General features: G+C 39.5%; 1 protein-coding gene across 1 annotated transcript; it reads left to right on the top strand.

Moving 5' to 3' along the window:
* The first annotated feature begins 167 nt into the window (after positions 1-167).
* On the top strand, positions 168-16,809 carry LOC311299569 (uncharacterized protein). The gene is made up of 12 exons (XM_084423189.1): positions 168-1,957; positions 3,039-3,180; positions 3,975-4,051; positions 4,137-4,302; positions 4,440-4,593; positions 6,838-7,032; positions 8,561-8,676; positions 8,757-8,878; positions 11,156-11,285; positions 11,397-11,500; positions 14,989-15,157; positions 15,385-16,809. The coding sequence occupies exons 1-12, from the start codon at positions 258-260 to the stop codon at positions 15,700-15,702; spliced, it is 3,393 nt and encodes a 1,130-aa protein (XP_084279315.1). The 5' UTR covers positions 168-257; the 3' UTR covers positions 15,703-16,809.
* The last annotated feature ends 2,276 nt before the right edge of the window (positions 16,810-19,085 follow it).

A 19,085-nucleotide genomic window follows, 5' to 3' on the forward strand; every position in this document is an offset into this window, starting at 1 on the left:
TCATTTTTGTCCTCATTTTTAAGAATGTCAAAATATCCTTGAACATTACTTTTTCAAACCAGCCTCACGCGTGAAATTGCGTCCTCTTCTTTTGAAGACAAGTTTAATAGATTGTACATTTTGAAATATATAATTATTTTAAATACTGCACGTAATAAAGATCAGCCCATAGCGTGTGACAAACAAAGATAGTGCAGGGAACTAGTTTTTTGAAATACCCCTAATTCTGTACTGAAGGTTGGGCCAGTGAATGGCGCATGCTCAGTGCGAGTAGGGAGTGTTGGAGACAGCCAACAGTGCAGGGAAAGGCAAGACGGGTGAAAAGAGAAGCCCGTCTTCCTTTCGAAAACGAAAAACTACGTAAACGGAGCTTCGTTGTATGTCGTCGCTTCACACCCGGCCATGCCAACGACACAGCGATGTATTATTACTGCAATCGGAATAAAATGAGCGCTAGTGCAGCCGGGCCTGGAGTGGAGAGTTGCGGGGCCGGGTGTCCGCATAGCGCCAGCCGCTGCTGCGGGGGAGGAGGCTGCGGTGAGCCCGTAAGCGTTGACGGAAGCTCGGCCGCTGCGGCTACAGCCACCAGCGCTGCCCCAGTGCGGAGCTCAGACAGGGAGAGCAGCGTAGCAGAGGCCCAGGCGTTCCGCGAATGGGACGATGCCACCTCAGTTGTTACGGATCCGGCCCAGATAATGAACGAGGACGGATTTTTTACGAACGGCGCTGCTGATATCACACGGGAGGGAGACGAATGCGCGGAATCGGGGGAATACGGTGGAGGACGCGGGCGTTTTTGTAGACAAAGCGCTGGAGCGGGCGAGGATAAAAGCATTAATATTGATCACGAAGGAGCTGGTTTGCGATGTTTCATGAGCGCTACCATACGGAGGGACGAGCGCAGACCGAGCGTGAGACTGCCGCCGGTGCGCACCGCGAGAGCCCGACGAGGACACACGGCGCACGCCGAGACCGAACGCGCGATGATGACGGCCGCTGCAAGGTGTGGTCACGGGAATTCCGACCCTGCGGTCATTAAGCGCCGGGGATGCAGTTTCACCCGAGTTTCCAAGAGGGTGTGTTTCTCGGGCACGTACTGCGGCAGCTCGGTCGCCGCGGCCCGCGTTGGTTCCAATGGTGAAGCTCACGTGAAGGGCTCCGCGAGCACTGCCGAGACTTTCAAGCGCACATCCTTACGTCGCATCCAGTGCGAGAACACTACCGGGGCACAAAAAATGACTTTTGCAGCGTGCCCGCCTGATGAAAATACCCAGCTGCCCACATCCAGGACGGCGAAGGGGCGCGTCAGACTGTACAGGGTGCGCTCCTTTCTTGCCAGCTCTGCCAACCATAACAACGGGGTCAGCGGAAACGGTGCCCCTCACAATAGCCTTCCACCGCAACCCTCCCCCCAAGCCCCCGAGCCCGAGTATGACCTACGTGACTGCGTAAAAAAGCCCATGTGTGCCCTCTCTATCAGTTCTTCTCAGGCTGTTAGTCGGCCTCCTAACGGGACAGAGCCAGAGCCACAGAAGAGTGACTGTACAGGTGTGAGCATTGATGCCTCAGGGACTGAGGGCCCCAGCACAGAGCAGATAGAGGCAGTGAGGGGTGAAGCCGAACGCAGGCAGGCTGAGCTGGAGGGTCGTACCGAACACCTCTGGAGGCGTCTGCAGGCCGTGCAGGTGAAGCAGGTGGAGAGGCATGTCACACAGCAACTGTGTGGCCTATACAGGAGCAGGGGGTTGAGCTGCCCCAGGAGGCCCAGTGCCATGTCCAGAAACTCGACTGAGCTGAGCAGGCTGGCACGGAGCTGCAGCGAGATCCTCCGGACTGCTGAGAGTGCTCTGGACTCGGACCACACGGCCAGCAGCTCTGGAGGTGACAGTGACAGTGAGGAAGATGAGGGATTGGAGAGCGGGGGTCGTCGCTTTAGACCCCTGTCAGTCAAATCAATGTAAGCCTTCCACATTATGCTTAGCACCAGGTTAATATCTCTAAACCCTGAGCTAAGGAATGTTTTAATTTTGAAAGGAGCCAGCAGTGCTTCATTATGATATGCCAAAGATAAAAAAGAAAAGAAAAACAAAAGCCCAGGGTGATGGAACAAAATAGCCAGGGTTAAAGGGATAGTAGCCTACGTCCACCCAGAAATTAAAATGCTGTCATCATTTACTCACCCTCATGTGTATTCTAAACCTGTAACAGTTTGGTTCCCGTTGACTTCCAGTGGATTTTTCAGTGGGTTTCAATAGGAACCAAAACCGTTTGGTTATATCGACATTCCTCAAAGTATCCTTTTTTTGTGCTCAGAAGAAGAAATTAAGTCATACGGCTTTGGAATGACTTGTGGGTGAGTAAATGATGATGGAAATGTGAATGTGGTATAGACTATCCCTGTAAAAAAAAATGACCCTTTTCTATCTATTTCAAACACTCTGCCTTCTTGTATACATGCATGCACACCTACACGTATGTAAAAAAAAGCTTCAAGATGAGTCATTGCATGTTGCTGTTGCTTTTGAATCACCACTGTACTGTACAATATAAATGCTGTACTGGCAGTTGATTCATGGCCGCCACGTTAAAAGGCTACAAAGCACTTTCTCTCTGGGCTGTCGAGAATAAAATGGGTCAGGAGATGGTTCATCCTCAATTCAGCAAGAGCTTTTTTGCATTCCTGTAGCTCAAACAGTAGAGCATGCCGCTTGAAACACCAAGGTCATGGCTTCAATCACATGAACTGATAAAACATAGGCTACCTTAACTGTTAAATAAAGTTTGTTTACTGGCATTTATGGTTCCATGAAGAACCTTAACCATGGACCTTACCATTGCACAGTTCTTTTTAGATTAAAAAGGTTCTTCTGATTATTAAATGTTCTTCACAATAAGGAGAAAAATAGTTAGTGTTGAATGCAGTGTAAGTCATTTTGGATAAAAGCATCTGGCAGATAAGTAAATGTAATATGTAAATGTTTTATACACATTACATCGTATATTATGCATATACTCCCATTTATTTTCTCCTCTTTCAGTGTCACTGGCAAAGAATGGCAGTGGGCGGAGAGGAGGGCGTGGCTTGGCAGCAGGTGGGTGTGGCTTCAGACTCAAGTATCAGAGCTGGAGTATCGGATCCGTGCGCTGACGGAGCTTTACACACATCTACGACAGGGAAAGGTATTCTGGGTGTTCATGTGTGTTTTTGGGTGATTGTATTTTGTTTGAATCACTCAAAAAAATAAGCTGTTGAACGAACTTAATTAAATTAAGGAAAACTTTTCCACAAAATTAAATTACATTTTTCCAACAAAATCTAATTACTTTGAAATGATTTGCTGTAATCTTGTTGTATGAACTTAAAATCATTTAGTCAAGATTATGAAAAAAAATAATTTCCTTAAATTTTGACATTCCTAATAGAGAAATTGTAATCGCCAACATTATAATTCTATCTAACTTGATTCTACAGTTACTTCCAATGAAAGTGAAATACTTGTTCAATTAAATTAAACCCCTTTTACATAGTAAAAATAAATATTACTTATGTAGGTATAAGTGTGAGATTTTAATGCATATTGTATACTGAGTGCCCACAACGCACAGTCACCACTCTTCTGCATAATGGTAACCACACAATTCAAAAACATTACAGAAAGTCCTCTAAGTTTCTAATATAACTGAACATTAAACACAAACATTAACATTAACTAACAACATCTTACTGAAAACATAAAATAACCCTAAATTTACCCTCCTAATGCAGTCCCTTGCAAAGCATGCTGGGAACTAGAGATCCACTGCCCAGCTAGTTGTCAGTGATTCATGTAGTTTTCACACAAATGAATTAGGTTGATTGAACACAATTAAATTAAGTTGTAACAAAATGTTAAAAACTGTGTTACTTTAGCTTATTTTAATTAATTACATTTTTTTTTTTTGGTGTTCATCTATACTTGTTATGTTTCATCCAGGTGCGGTCCACTTACTCTGTGCCTGACACACCACTCAGAGCATCAAATTCCTCCCCCACATCACACAACAACTGCAAGTCAGTAGACCTTTTAACTTGCATAAAATACACACTGATAGATTTTTGGATTTGACATTTAATATACCATTGTGCAACCCCCAAGGTTGTCCTCTGCTGGTGATTCTAACAGGAAGTGGCAGTCAGAAGACCCCACCTCCCCGCAAACAGTGCCCTGTCCACCTTCTTCTGCTGCACGGGTTCGACCGTTACTCAGGCAACGGCGACACAGACTCATTCGCCTGGAAGATTGCGCAGCGCTGGGGTCAAAGGTGAAGACAGTCTCAGAGTTGCCCTTGCTGCTAGCTTTCTGTTATGCAAAGTAACTCTCTTTTGTTGCTGCTCTCCATTTTATATTATGCATTGAGGATAATAAAACCGAATTCTTTCATTTGTGTGTCCCTCTCAGGCGGTTTCGTTACAGTGTTGGTGTGAACCCCAAACTGTGTGTGTATTATGTGGTGGTGCTCCTCCTCGCTCCCCATCAGACAAGGAGAAGGGTCTGTGGATGCGTCAGACTTTGTTTGATATGTCCGTTCACCCTGTCCTTTCAATGCCATCAGGTGAGATCCATATATATATATATATATATATATATATATATATATTATATTATATTATATTTATATATTTATCTTTTATCTCTTATCTCTTTATTATTATTATTTTATAAGCACAGAATTCAATTTGCATATCATTTATCTAATTTATGCTATCTATATTTAGCTTGTACTTCAACAGTACAAACTGTACAAGATTTTAAATGTCAATTTGATGTCCTTGAAAGTAATCCTCAGATGTGGCTTTCACATTACAGTGACCCTCAAATTAGAGTTTTATCATTTAATACAGAGGTCCCCAACCCCCGGGCCGCGGACCGGTACCGGTCCGTGGGACATTTGGTACCGGGCCTCACAGAAAGAATAAATAACTTAACGTATTTTCCGGACTATAAATCGCTCCGGAGTATATGTCGCATCAGTAAAAAAATGCGTCATGAAGAAGAAAAAACATAATATAGCCTAAGTCGCACTGGACTATAAGTCGCATTAATTTAGAAATGTAGCCTATTTCACAAAAAAATAATAATAAAAAAAAAATAATAATAATTGTTCGGATGGGACAGTTCACCCTTACGGACGTAAGCGCTCTGAAAGCGGCACAAAAAGACTGCTTTAAAACTTTCACAGAGACCTCAGACAGAAAGCAAAAAGCCTGTCTTTAAATTGTATTTCGTTTTGTATTAATTGTATCTTAATTTTAATCAATGTTTCATCACCCAATTGCCTTGGATTTAATAAGAAGTAAATATAATAGAAAATATTTAATCAGGACACGGAGGCGCGGGCGCGTGAACTGGAGCTGATCTCATAAATTAACCGAAATTCAGCGTATAAGGTAGCCTACTTGCCTCACAGACCTGAGACATAGAAAGCTTGAAATGTCTAATTTTAAACAGAACAATTCAAAACAAAAGAAAACTGACTGTTCTCTGCTTATGTAGGCTAATTCGTATGAAATGTGCATTTCTCTCTGGCGCGTTCACTAGGCATACTGCGAAGATCGAGTCAGCATTGTCAACTTCATCTTTGCACAGAAAACACTTGTTTATTATTAAACAATTAAAATGTCTCCTGCTATATTTTACATATTCATAATCATTAATTTTGGTTCTTAAAATCGGTTCTTTGTGACAGCTTTTAGGTGCTTTATTGGCAGCGCCACCCTTACATCGCATCAGCACCGTAAACATGGAGATTTTTTTCTTTCGGGGGGCTTTTTGTTTGTGTTCAGGCTTTCTCAGTTGTCTTTAGGCGCGATATTACGAGTACCCTGCTAATAAAATTGCAAGTAAGCCTACACATTGGATTCACGTTTATTATTATATTTAATTATTTTTTTTATATATTTTGATGTATTTATCCGCCGCACCTTAAAGGCCGGTCCGTGAAAATATTGTCTGATATTAAACCGGTCCGTGGCGCAAAAAAGGTTGGGGACCGCTGATTTAATATATATATATATGGTAACACTTTACAATAAGGTTTCATTCATTTACATTAGTTAACTATTTTAGTTAACATGAACTGAGAATTAATTATTCTTCTACAGCGTTTATTAATCTTAGTTAATTTCAACATTTACTAATACTTAATACTTATTATTAAAATCAAATGTTGTATTTGTTAACATTAGTTAGCACTGTGAAGTAACGTGAACAAACAATGAACAGCTGGATTTGTATTAACTAATATTAACAAAGATTAATAAATACTGTAACAAATATATTGCTCATTGTTAGTTAATGTTAATAAATAAGACCTTATTGTTAATATTATTTGCATTATTTTTATTAATTATTTTATTTATTAAATAGACAAAAGAATTATCCAATCAAGTAGAATCTGCAAATAAGTGATTCTAGGAATTTTCTCACAACTAATGTTACTTTTCTGTAACATTATTCTGCCTTTTTGGAAATACTTTTACCAATCAAGGTGTATTTTAGTGTTTAAAAATAACTGATTTCATAAAAATTAATCACACATGTCTGGTGTGGTTCCATCAAGACAATAATTTGTGTTAAAAATGTTCCAGTAGCGTCTGACAAACAAGAAGTGTCTTAATTTTGAACAGCATACCTATTATTTTATTCAAAAGCGGTGAATTTTGGTTTATTTTATATTTTGTTATCAAATGCAATGACATGTATATATTTTTAAGTGTGGATTAATATAAGTGTACTTATACTTTTTGGGGCCACTGTGGATGAAATGGCTTCATGCTTTGAATTTCCTCCATTGCAGATTCACCCCTCGCACTGCATTGTGGGATACGCCCGCTGGCCGGGCACCATTCTCATAATTCACTGCAGTGGACAGACATGTCATCAGCGTCCTCTTGGCTGGGGAGGCGGGGCCAGGGACGAGTTGGGAGAGTGAGGAGGCGACTAGTTTGTCCCCGTCCGCCTAATGCACTGCCACCTTTATTTAACACACCTGGTAGGTGAAATATATATTTACACTCATATCAATAAACACACACATACAATGTATAGTACACAACTGTTAAAAGGTTTGGAATCACTAAGATTTTATATATATATATATATATATATATATATATATATATATATATATATATTTATTTATTTATTTATTTTTATTTAATTTCTTTTTTTTATTGGAAGACATTATGGGCCCTATTTTAACGATCTGAAACGCAAGTATCAAGCGCGAAACGCAAGTAACTTTGTGGGCGGGTCTTGGGCACTGTTGCTATTATACTGGCGGGATAAATGACTCTTGCGCCCGACGCAAATCTAAAATGGGTTGATCTGAAGTAGCTTCATTATTCATAGGTGTGGTTTGGGCGTAACGTGAAATAAACCAATCAGAGCGTCATCTCACATTCCCTTTAAGAGCAGGCGCGCTTGTTCTATAGCGGATTCCTATTATAACGGCGGATTTGCCAGACGCACGCCAGGAGCGGTTCACAGCCGAGGAGACCGACGTTCTCGTCAGGGCCGTAAAACACAGAGAAGTGACGTTGGGGATGGAGAAACACACCCAAATTAACTTCGGTTAAACAGGCGTATGATAATTTGGGTAAATGTGTAAGCTAGATGTATGCTTTTATAATAAACTGTCTGTCTATCTATCTATCTATCTATCTATCTATCTATCTATCGTAATAATGTATGATTTGCAAAGATGAAAACTGCTGCTTCTGTGTAGATGAGAGAATCGAAGTATATGCACGTTGTGCACACGCTACATTGATTATGGCCAAGCATGCGCCCTTAAAATAGCATATAATAACATGCGCCACTGACTTTTAAACTATTTTTTTTCGGTCTGTGGCGGAATTGTTTTCTAAACCTGCAAAATAGCATGAGGGAACGTTTGCGCCGGAACACGCCTCCTCTTTGCGCTGAACCGCCCCGGGGAGCGCAAGTGTATTTCTTAGTTAACCGACATGCGTCTGTGGAGGGAAAAGTCCGCTGTGTGCGGGTGCAAAATAGGAATGATACATGCGTCGGTGTACAAAGTCAATTGTGCTGGGTGCAAGATAGGGCCCAATTACTTAAATTCAGAAAGGATCCATTAAATTGATCAAAGTGACTTAATGAAATAATAAAGACTTAATTTTTATTTTTTTTATTACAAATTAATGCTGTTCTTTTAAACTTTGTTCATCAAAAAATTCTGAAAAAAGTTTCCACAAAAATGGAAAAAAATAGGACAACTGTTTTTAACATTAATTTGATTATAATTAAAATTGTTTCTTGAGCAGCAAATTAGAATGATTTCTAAAGGATCATGTGACACTGAAGACTCAGCTTTGTCATCACAAGAATAAATTACATTTTAAAATATTTTATGATATAAATCAGTTGGATTGTAATAATATTTCACAACATTAGTGCATTTCCTGTATTATTTGGTCTGATAAATGCAGCCTTGGTGAGGATAAGAGACTTCTTTAAAAAAGTTTTCAAGTTTCAAGTTAACAAAATTGCTTTTGTAGGTGGCTCCGGGTGCAGAAGCCAGAGAGGTGTTATTATTCCAAACTATCTTCATCCACGAGCTCCAGATTTGCCAATCTTGCCGGCAACACCCCCAGCAACAGATACACCTGCTCAGGTAAATCAGGCTGAAAAAGGTCAATTATCAGTAGCTTACTATTCTCTTTGTTAGCTTCTTAAATCTCTCTCGTTCCTCAGCCTTTGCGAAGGAGGAGAGCGGAAAGCTCGTTTGACATCGACAACCTGGTAATGCCTTTGGGCCTGGCTGGACTAGGAGCACGAGTACAGAAACTGCAATACAAGGAAATTATCACCCCAAGGTACAGATAATGCAACCAGAACTCCAAAACCAGCACAGAGAATATGTACTTACTCGAAAATATTACAAGAATTAGTGATTACATCATTTAGCTTTAAGTTGTGGTCCTTCTGTCAGATAGCCATTGTGCAAAGTAGCTTTGGTTTCAAGTCATTTCCAATCAATTATTCAAACACTGTGCCTAGTATCCACTGTTTCCTTGTGTCCCATCTTTCATAAAGTAGTAAAGGTACATTCCAAACTAGATCCAGGAAGCTTAAAGAAAGAAAATAACTTACTAGCATACTGATGGGTTTTCAGTGGCTGATACTGATAACATGAGAGGAGAGCAGGATAGTATATTGATACCACTAATACATTTCTGAAAATGGGAAAAAGCAGGGTTCTCAAGTCTCACGCATTGGCCGTGAGACACACGCAATTCAACCAGTTCACACGCTCACACGCCACACCGTGTATTTCTCACGCTGAAAAGGCAATGCCAACCAAGTTGTCCTGCAAGCTTTATATATAACGTTGTATACGAGCGCAGGCACACAAAGTGAAGTTTCCTGCCGCCAGCACGTATCTCGGCCAGATTGCGTTCGTTACATAGATGCGCAAACCATAGGCGCGAACACACGGAAGTTGACGGAAAATTCTCGGCCGCCGTACGTTCGTTACTAAGTAACCAACAACATCACGCGAACACACGTCTTGATGGAGAAGGTAAGTTGGAATTACCGTAAGAAAGCTCATCTAACATTTTTAGGCCAGAACATTAAATATATCAATGTTATCAACGCGTCAAAATGTGCAACAAACACTTACAACACAAAACACATTTCATAAGCTGCAGTGTGTACTCTTGTGTGTACACACACACACACACATGTAGTGTTTTAATTTTTTATGGGGACTTTCCATAGACATAATGATTTTTATACTGTACAAACTGTATATTCTATTCCCTTACACTAACCCTACCCCTAAACCTACCCATCACAGAAAACTTACTGCAATTTCACATTTTCAAAAAAACATAACTTTTTTGATTTATAAGCCGTTTTCCTCATGGGGACCAAAAAATTTCCCCACACGAACAAGGATTTCGGATATTGCCATCCTTGTGGGGACATTTTGTCCCCATAATGTAAGGTTTACCAGGCCATACTTACACACACACCTTAATACTATGTCATTTGTTCACAATGTCCCACCACACAATAAATCATTATACCATTTCGACTAGACACATTCAAAATGCAAAAAGATTTGTTTTTCCAAACTGTTTGGAGCAATTTGTTATATTTTTGTATATTTGTAATTTTGAAATATAACATTAAAGAGTATATTTGATGGGATTAATTGCTCTGTCATTTATCAGATTTACCAATTGTTATAATTTCAATTTGTGCTGGTTAATTATGAACAATGGGTAAAATTGGGGGGCGGGGACGGACGGGCGGGGGCGGGGCTCCATTAGGGCTCCTCCCCTAACCGCATGTGATCTCACTCCAAGCTTTTGATAAAACTTGAGAACCCTGGAAAAAGTGTCTGTTATTAGATTTGGTATGTGAGAGAATTAGGAACTGTTGTGTCTGTTAATTGCAGGGTTCGTTTAAAGTACTTGAATTTTACTTTTTGAAATTGAAGTCCTGGAAAACCCTTGAAAACAGCTATATTTAAGAAAAGGTACTTGAAAAGTGCTTGAATTATTGAAAGACAATATATGTAAAATTAGTGTTTAATTTTATTGATAAAAGAATCTTTTCACACAAAATTTATGCTGCAGCCTGTCTAATATAGAGCCATTTTGCATGGCTATGAGCGTGATTTTTATTGCTCATATATCCACGTATATGATACAGCTTTCATTCTTCAGGTCAATCATATATTCATGGAAATAAATCAGTTTGAATAAGGAAAGCGATATCTTTGTCACAGTATCCTTTCAATGATTAAAGTTTCCACTGTCATTGCATGTGATGCACTTTATTATTTGTACCATTTTGTTTTATTAGTTTATTTTTATTTATGTACATTTTTTTAGATAATAAAGATATTGTTTGATAAGTGAGATCTCAGTCCTTGAAAACCAAAAAAGTAGTACTTGAAGTCCTTGAAAGTCCTGGAATTTAATTTGACAGTATCTGTACGAACCCTGTAATTGGCCAAGCCAGCAGATTTTTATGGCTGATGTTGATCATCTTAAAATGTTGGCTGATATATTAGTATAGCACTATTGTTAAGTATTTTGGTTTCTGATGAAAAATGTGTAACTATGTCTTGTGTTTAGCTGGAGAGAGCTGGACTCTCTCTCAGGGGTCTCTAAATACCAGGAGGGGCCACATGCCCTGTCGTTGAATTACAATAACATACAGCACCAGCCCAATGGGGAAGGACTGGACAATGAGGAGGAGGAAGAGGTGTGTATACTTTTCAAGTTTTTTGGAGGGATTTTCACTTGGTATTTTGTCTCTTGGTTTTCTCGACCATTCAAAGTGATCGCTCTATACTTGTTTACAATGTAACTATAGGTGGAGGATCTCTCTGAATCTCTGTTTCTGAGCCGCCATGCAGTGTGTGAGAGCCGAGAGAGGAGTCGCTGGGGGAGTTGGGCTCGCAGACGTCGCCGGGGCAGGTCAGAATAATTTGTGTCAAAGAAAAGCGTATGTGATGGAGAATGTTTAAACTGGTGTCTCTGTCAGAATAATGTTTTTAAACAGGGATCTTTTGTAATGAAATCTTTCAAAATGCTGTTTATTTGGAAAACATTAGCCGCTTTCCGACCGGAGGAACCTTTTCACAGTTCCTAGAACTATTGGCTAAAGTACCCGGATGTTCCTGCGGTGCGAACACGCCGACTAGGAACGACTTTAGTTCTTGGAACTCCATTTGGAGGAACTAATTTAGCTCCTACTTCAGAGTAGGGTCTAAACCAGCACTATAGGAACTACCCGTGACGTTAGTGTACGCTGATGACCGAACGCACGCAAAACACCAGCACCTGCCATTTTTAAAACAGCTATATGTAAACACACAGATTATAGCCTATATATTTACTCCAGAAACTAGATACAAACATGGAAAACAGTGATAGATGGGCCTCTAAACCTTTATGCTGAAGAGAAAATCCAACGCAACTTTGAGGGGACCAAGCCAAACATGATTATGTATTTCTGCTCAGCTAGCAACACTGGACATCAACCACACGGCATAGGCTAATAACTTTATTTTCATATACTGTGTACTTTCTATAACAATTCTATCTAATAACATGTTAAACAGTACTGTTAGACAGATCGCTAACTAATGAACACAGAGAATGCGAGCATTGTTTGCTCTGGCGTTCTCAGCGCCGTCAAAATAAAGGTCCTTCGCTCCGTCAAAATAAAAGTCGCCATGCTTGCGTCACTCCCTTACCCCTCCTACCAGTTCCTATGGCCACTTGGCCAGTGCGAACACAAACAGCAAAACCGAGTTTGGGGGAGAGTAGTTCATAGAACTGTTTAGAAGTGGACAGTTCCTATAACTAAGTTCCTGTAACTACTTGGTCGGAAAGCGGCTATTGTTAGTGCTGGTTGTCAGTTAGTTCACTTTCACCAACATAAAGCCACAGGTCTCATGAGGATGATGCAAGTTCAAAAAAAAATTTAATTAACATAAAAACAAAAAATAAATCAATACTTTTATTCAGCAAGGATGAATTAAATTGATCAGAAATGTTACAAAATATTTATATTTCAAATGAATGCTGCACTTTCTATTAATCCTGAAAAAAATGCATCACGGTTTCTACGAACATATTAAGCAGCACAACTGTTTTCAAAATTGATAATAATAAGAAATGTTTCTTGAGCAGCAAATTAGCTTAGAATGATTTCTGAAAGATCTTGTGACACTGAAGACTGGAGTAATGATGCTGAAAATTCAGCTGTGCCATCACAGAAATAACTTATATTTTAAAATATATTAAAACAGAAAATGGCTATTTTAAATTGTAGTAATATTTCACCATATTACTGTTTTTACTGTCTTTTGATCAAATAAGAGACTATTCAAAACATCTTACTGACCCCAAAATTCTCAATGCTAGTGTATTAGAACGCTAAGTTAAGTTAAAGCTACACTGTGTAATTTTTTAAGTTGATTCTTAGCAAAAAACACTTTCTTTCAAAATGATATGTGCTCATTAATGTGTAATTACTTCTACCAACTAATCAAGTATTCTCGTAAGCGTAGAATCTGCCATTTAGAATACATACGAGCGAGTCGCTCGAATGGCGGCAGCCATGTTGCGCATCCATCTTGAAAATACATTAGTTAAAGAGGGACATACCTGGAAATTAAAGCTTCGCCTTTCGCGTTTTTACACTCAGTGGCACCGTGACGAATGCGAGGGGGAGATTACTCGCGACTGCCGGCAGATTTGAAATAATACGGCCACTGTAGGAGTTAAAACGCCCTCGGAATGGGAGGGGCTAGAAAGTAATATTCAGTCGGTAGTCATAAACAATTTCACCGCTAGATGGGAGAAAATCCTACACAGTGTAGCTTTAAAGGAGAAGTTCACTTTTAAAAAAACTTTTGCTGATTATTTACTCACCCCCATGTCATCCAAGATGTCCATGTCTTTCTTTCTTCAGTCGAAAAGAAATTAAGGTTTTTGATGAAAACATTCCAGGATTTTTTCACATATTATGGATTCCATTGGGACCCAAACGGTTCAAGGTCCAAATGACAGTTTCATTGCAGCTTCAAAGGGCTTTAAACGATACCAGACGATGAATAAGGGTCTTATCTAGCGAAACGATCGGTCATTTAAAAAATAAAATAAAAAGTTTACGTTTTATAAGCACAAATGTTCGCCTTGCTCTGTTCTGTGATGCGCGTTCGTGACGTCAAGTAATACGCAATTACGTTGAAAAGGTCACGCTTGAAAAATTGAAGAAAATTTTCTTTTTGGCTTTTTAATATTAAAACACTCAGGATGCGCACACGAAATGGGCATTTTAAACGATAAACTGACACAAATACATTTGAAAATGTTTATATGGTCCTCCTTCCGCACATTTGTAAACACATCAAACTTGACCTTTTCAACGTAATTGCGTATTACGTGACGTCACGAACGCGCATCACAGAACAGAGCAAGGCGAACATTTGTGCTTATAAAACTTAAACTTTTTTATTTATTTTTGAAATGACCGATCGTTTCGCTAGATAAGACCCTTATTCATCGTCTGGTATCGTTTAAAGCCCTTTGAAGCGGCAATGAAACTGTCATTTGGACCTTGAACCGTTTGGGTCCCAATGGAATCCATAATATGTGGAAAAATCCTGGAATGTTTTCATCAAAAACCTTAATTTCTTTTCGACTGAAGAAAGAAAGACATGGACATCTTGGATGACATGGGGGTGAGTAAATTATCAGCAAAAGTTTTTTCAAAAGTGAACTTCTCCTTTAAGTTAAGTTAATAAAATATGTAAATTTGTGTAATTAGCAAATTACTTACACATGAACCTTTTCAACATCAAGGATGTAGGTTAAAATTGACATAATAAAATATGGTTTGTTGCTGAAGCTTACACATAAGCCATGTACTCAATTAATATGTGGCCATAAAACTAGTTTTAAAACGGTTTTAGAGTCAAATCAAGTCAAGTCATCTTCATTTATATAGCGCTTTTAACAATGTAGATTGTTCCAAAGCAGCTTTACAGTGATAATAGGAAATTAAAGTAACAGAGATTGTTTTGGCTTTATAGCAGCTCTAAAATAAAGTTATTGTCCAGCTAAAGTTAGTTTTGATTGATTCACTTCCGTCGCAACATTAGTTATTAACTTAGGGGCCGCTAACACAACACCGTTTTAACAGAAAACTCTTAAGTTCTCTCTACGCAAACTTTAAAAACGCGAACCTGTGAGAATGCTGATGGCGTGCGCATGCGTATTATGAGTTCAGTCTATAGGGGTGCGCGTTTGAATATATATGTGTGTAGTCCTTCCCTACAAACCAGCCCTCAACAAACTACTCGTCTTGTTTTAGATTAAGTATAGCATGTGAAACTGCAGGACGCTGCGGTCACTGCTCGAGATTTCACTCTCTGCTTGACTTCCTCCCTCAGATCTTCTTCCTCCTTCCATGGGGATGGGAAGAGCTCCAGGGGATATGAGCAGACACCTGGCTCTCCAGACTCCAGGCAGAGTCATTTTGCAGAAGGAGACGTCTCGCCACGCAGCCCCTTCTGTACTGGAGTGGAGGATCCCTTCAGCCAGGCTGAGGAAGAACAGCAGGTGTGTGTGTGTGTGTATGGAAGAGGACTTGATGTTCTATTAAACTTCATTATTGCTGTAACCATGGCAATTATTTAGCTGGAAGAACATTCTTTAGTTAAAAAAAATGTCTGCTGTTTTCATAAAATCCTCAAGTCTGCTTTTGGGGGCTGTTTGTGATTCTTGAAAGATGTATATGTTTAATATTCTTTACATTGTACTAGAATCATCCTCTCTTGCGTTTGCAGGCTGTGCTGCCATGGGAACGCCGGTCGTTCCCCTTGCAGGAGTCGGAACTTCAGTGGCTGCAGGAGGAGGAAGAGGCGGAGCCTGACGAGGACCCGTGCACCGCCAGCGGCCGCAGCCAAAGCACGGACTCAGGCATCTCTGTGGGCAGCCTGGAGCTCTCCCCGAGGACCCCTCAGCCACCTCAGCAGCACTCAGGCACCGAGCGAACCACTCTTCACACGCTGTCCTGCAAACCAGCCACCCCGACGACAGTCTCTACAGCTCAGGATTCTCCCACACTTCCTCTTTCCTTATACTCGTCCTCTCCGTTATCATAGCGCATTATTTACCCAGCTGGTTTTCCTGCTCTAATATGAAAACAAAACCACGACCCTGTCCTCCCCATTTATCTAACCATGAGCACCGTGTGTCCTTACATCCTGTGCCCTTACCCTGAATCCTCTGGAGCCTTACATGAAACCACAGAGCCTATTATTTATAATCTTCCCTCAAACCCTCACTCATTTGCCCAATAACAGCCCAGTTTCCCTATTGAGCATCTCTGGTCCTTCCTCTGCATCATTTCAAGTCTTCTTCACCAGCCTGCCCCCGGTTACAGATGCTGTTTGAACCGACTGCTTTTATCCCCAAAAAGAACAGATGGTGTCTGTTTCTCTGTTGTTTATTCATTTTTTGGACCTGTCTAAAGCTTTTTCTCTTACTAACTATGTCAGTCTGTCATTTTGCGTATTAGTTCAATCAGTACATTTCGAGCTCTAACCATTTTTTCCGATCAAGAGGTGACGACAACGTAGGGCGAACCCCATTTGAAAGCTCTTAGTTATTGATCTCCTTATAAAGGCACTACATATTACACTCGTTGTGATCATTTTCTGTGACTTAGTTACTTTATTCATGTGTTGTGTTGTATGTATCCCGTGGAGATGTATGCATACTGCCGATGAATCATAGCATTTCAAATCTGTTACATGCTCTCTAGACGTTACCTTTGTCTTTCCTCCTCCTTTGTGAGCTCAACACAAGAAGTATGCTTTTGATTTCCAAATGACATGGTGTGTGTGTGTGTGTGTGTGTGTGTGTGTGTGTGTGTGTGTGTGTGTGTGTGTGTGTGTGTGTGTGTGTGTGTGTGTGTGTGTGTGTGTGTGTGTGTGTGTGTGTGTGTGTGTGTGTGTGTGTGTGTGTGTGTGTGTGTGTGTGTGTGTGTGTGTATTACGTTAAAGAAAGAGTGATCAGAGAGTGTGTGTGTGTGATTTAGACAGGTCTGTTGCTGCATTAGGGGGTAGTGTTGGTGAATAAAAACATCATTTTGTAGGAGAATACAACAAAACGCAAGAAGATAAAAGTAATTGGAAGTTCTATTCAAAACGGACATGATGTTCTCAATGCAGACGTAATAAAAGGAATAAACACATAAATGAGAACTACTTTAGCTTGATGCGTATTTACTTCCTGCCACACAAGAAAAAAGCATGCTTTGTTAAATCATGTCATAGTCTTATGAGATAAAGCCAAATTATGAGATAAAATTGATGTGTAATTGACTTTTTGTCATAATTGAAATGTAGTCATAATTATGGTTAAATTTCGAGTTGTCAGCTTCGACCATCTCAATTATAATTTAGTATGTTGAAATTTCTACTTTTTCTGAAATAATTTCCAGTTTTTAGATTATAATTAATACTTAGTATCTCATAATTTTGCCTTTTTTCATAATTATGACTTTTTATCTTATGATATATCATAGCATGGTATTTTCTGCTTAACTTGTCCTAAAGATGTATACAGTATTAGTAATAGTAAAAAAAAGATATATCATTGTTTATGGTGCCAACCACTGATCTGCAATGACTGGATTCATTATTCCATTATTCCATATTCCTATTCCCTACCGACAGAGAGCTCCACAAGCTCAAAGAGGACCCGTGCAGCCTAAAGTTAATCAAAGGATGTGATTTTAGTAATTTGTGCAAATTTGTTTGTTTTTTCTTCTACAAGGCAAGAGTTCAGTCTCGACAAAAAAAGTGTCCAATAGTGACACCATCGGACACTTTTAGATGGTCTCTTTTTGTGTAACACAAAATACAACATTTTAAATAGTATTCATAGTTTTTTTTTTGTTTTTGTTTTTTTTGCCATATAACAAAAGTGAATGATAAATGGAAGGGGAATAAATCTCAGTTTGTTTGTAATGGGAATGAACCAATGATGTTTTCTAGCTAGTCTCATGACCAAACGTCATGATGTCCACATACTTACTTTTCAAAGTGAAAAATGACTTATATTTCAGTCTCACATCCCACAATGGCTTCGGAAATTTTGGAATGTGGTTCAAGTTGAACGGACCTCTTTTGCAATCTGATTTGACGCGTCATAAAAGCCAATACCAAAATGACCAACAATTTTCTCTTTGCATTCTGCGGATGAAAGTCATTTATACAGGTTTTATTTAATTTTTTTACCCTTTAGTGCTATGAAAGCTTTCAATGTCTGTGTCAATTACTGATATCAATTTGGCCTTTTGGCTATTTGACTCTAAGAGAGTAGGGTTGCCTCTTTGGTAATTTAGACAGAGAGTGTAAGAGAAGTAGCCTATATAACAGAGAATGAGAAAATTATTTCTAAAAACTAAAACCTTGTTTTTGAACATATCCACAGAAAGACGCCTGTGTTAAGGGAAACCAATGACAGTGTCCTTGCAGTGAGGACACTCTTGACACCACAATAAAGTCACCACAATCATGCTCCAAAAACCAATGAGCACAGCTACTGCTTTGGAAGACCCTCACTGGAAAATTGCTTAAAACGATCAGAAAATACCATAAAAATAACAACAACAAAAAATCAGACCGACAGAGAATGGAGCATTTATTCTTGAAAACTGTCCTGATGTGCACAAATCCTGAAGAGAAAGAAAGCTCTTTCATAATACAACCCAGCTCTTAAGTCATTCGCACTCACAATTCTATTCAGCTAAGGCATACAATTATGTCAGAGAGACCTTCGACTTAATGGTGTTGCCTTACCCGTCCTCGATAAGGAGATGGTGCAGCAGCAACGTAAGAGATTCTGGATTCAGTGAAGAGGAACTAGCTTATAAACATCAGCAGCAAAGGCCTGGGAACAGGGAACACCATGTGCACTAATAATGGACGAAATGGCAATTGTGAAGCACATTGCAAAAGCTCGGCCATGTAGACATTGGCACAAAAAATAGAAAGAACACCAATATGGCAAAAGAAGTTGCATACTTGTATTGATGGCAGTCTGCATTCAGACTATACTGGAAAGCTCCAATGGCATATTTTTTTAACACACTGAATGACTGGGTCAGAGAAGGCTATACTCTTCTCTATATAGATCAATGTTGCCAACCAATTTTTTTCATTCTGTGAAACACAAAGATCTTGGCATCTTCATGCATTGAAAGAGGATGTTGGAGGACAGAAAAGTAACAAAACATATACTTTATACACGTAAAAGTAGCCTACAGTAGGTCTAGTTGACAAATAATCAACTAATAATGTTCTAAAGACAATATCTTTGAGTGACGACCAGACTGATGTGTTTGGATAACCATAACAAACTGTTATGGTTTTTACGGTCTTTTAATTCCTCTCATGACATATTAAATTATTTTACTTGACAGGTTTGCAGGACTGTTAACGTTTTCTATTTTAAGTTTAAAATAATTACAAATAAA

Source organism: Rutilus rutilus, assembly GCF_951802725.1.
Source record: "Rutilus rutilus genome assembly, chromosome: 11".
NCBI classification, from domain to species: Eukaryota; Metazoa; Chordata; class Actinopteri; order Cypriniformes; family Leuciscidae; genus Rutilus; species Rutilus rutilus.

What these genes read in the sequence shown, in the direction of transcription:
- LOC311299569 (XM_084423189.1), top strand. Translation starts at nt 258, where the DNA reads ATGCTCAGTGCGAGTAGGGAGTGTTGGAGACAGCCAACAGTGCAGGGA. An exon ending in ACATCACACAACAACTGCAA is followed by an intron (nt 4,052 to 4,136) that starts GTCAGTAGACCT and finishes GCAACCCCCAAG; the next exon opens with GTTGTCCTCTGCTGGTGATT. An exon ending in ACCTTTATTTAACACACCTG is followed by an intron (nt 7,033 to 8,560) that starts GTAGGTGAAATA and finishes TTGCTTTTGTAG; the next exon opens with GTGGCTCCGGGTGCAGAAGC.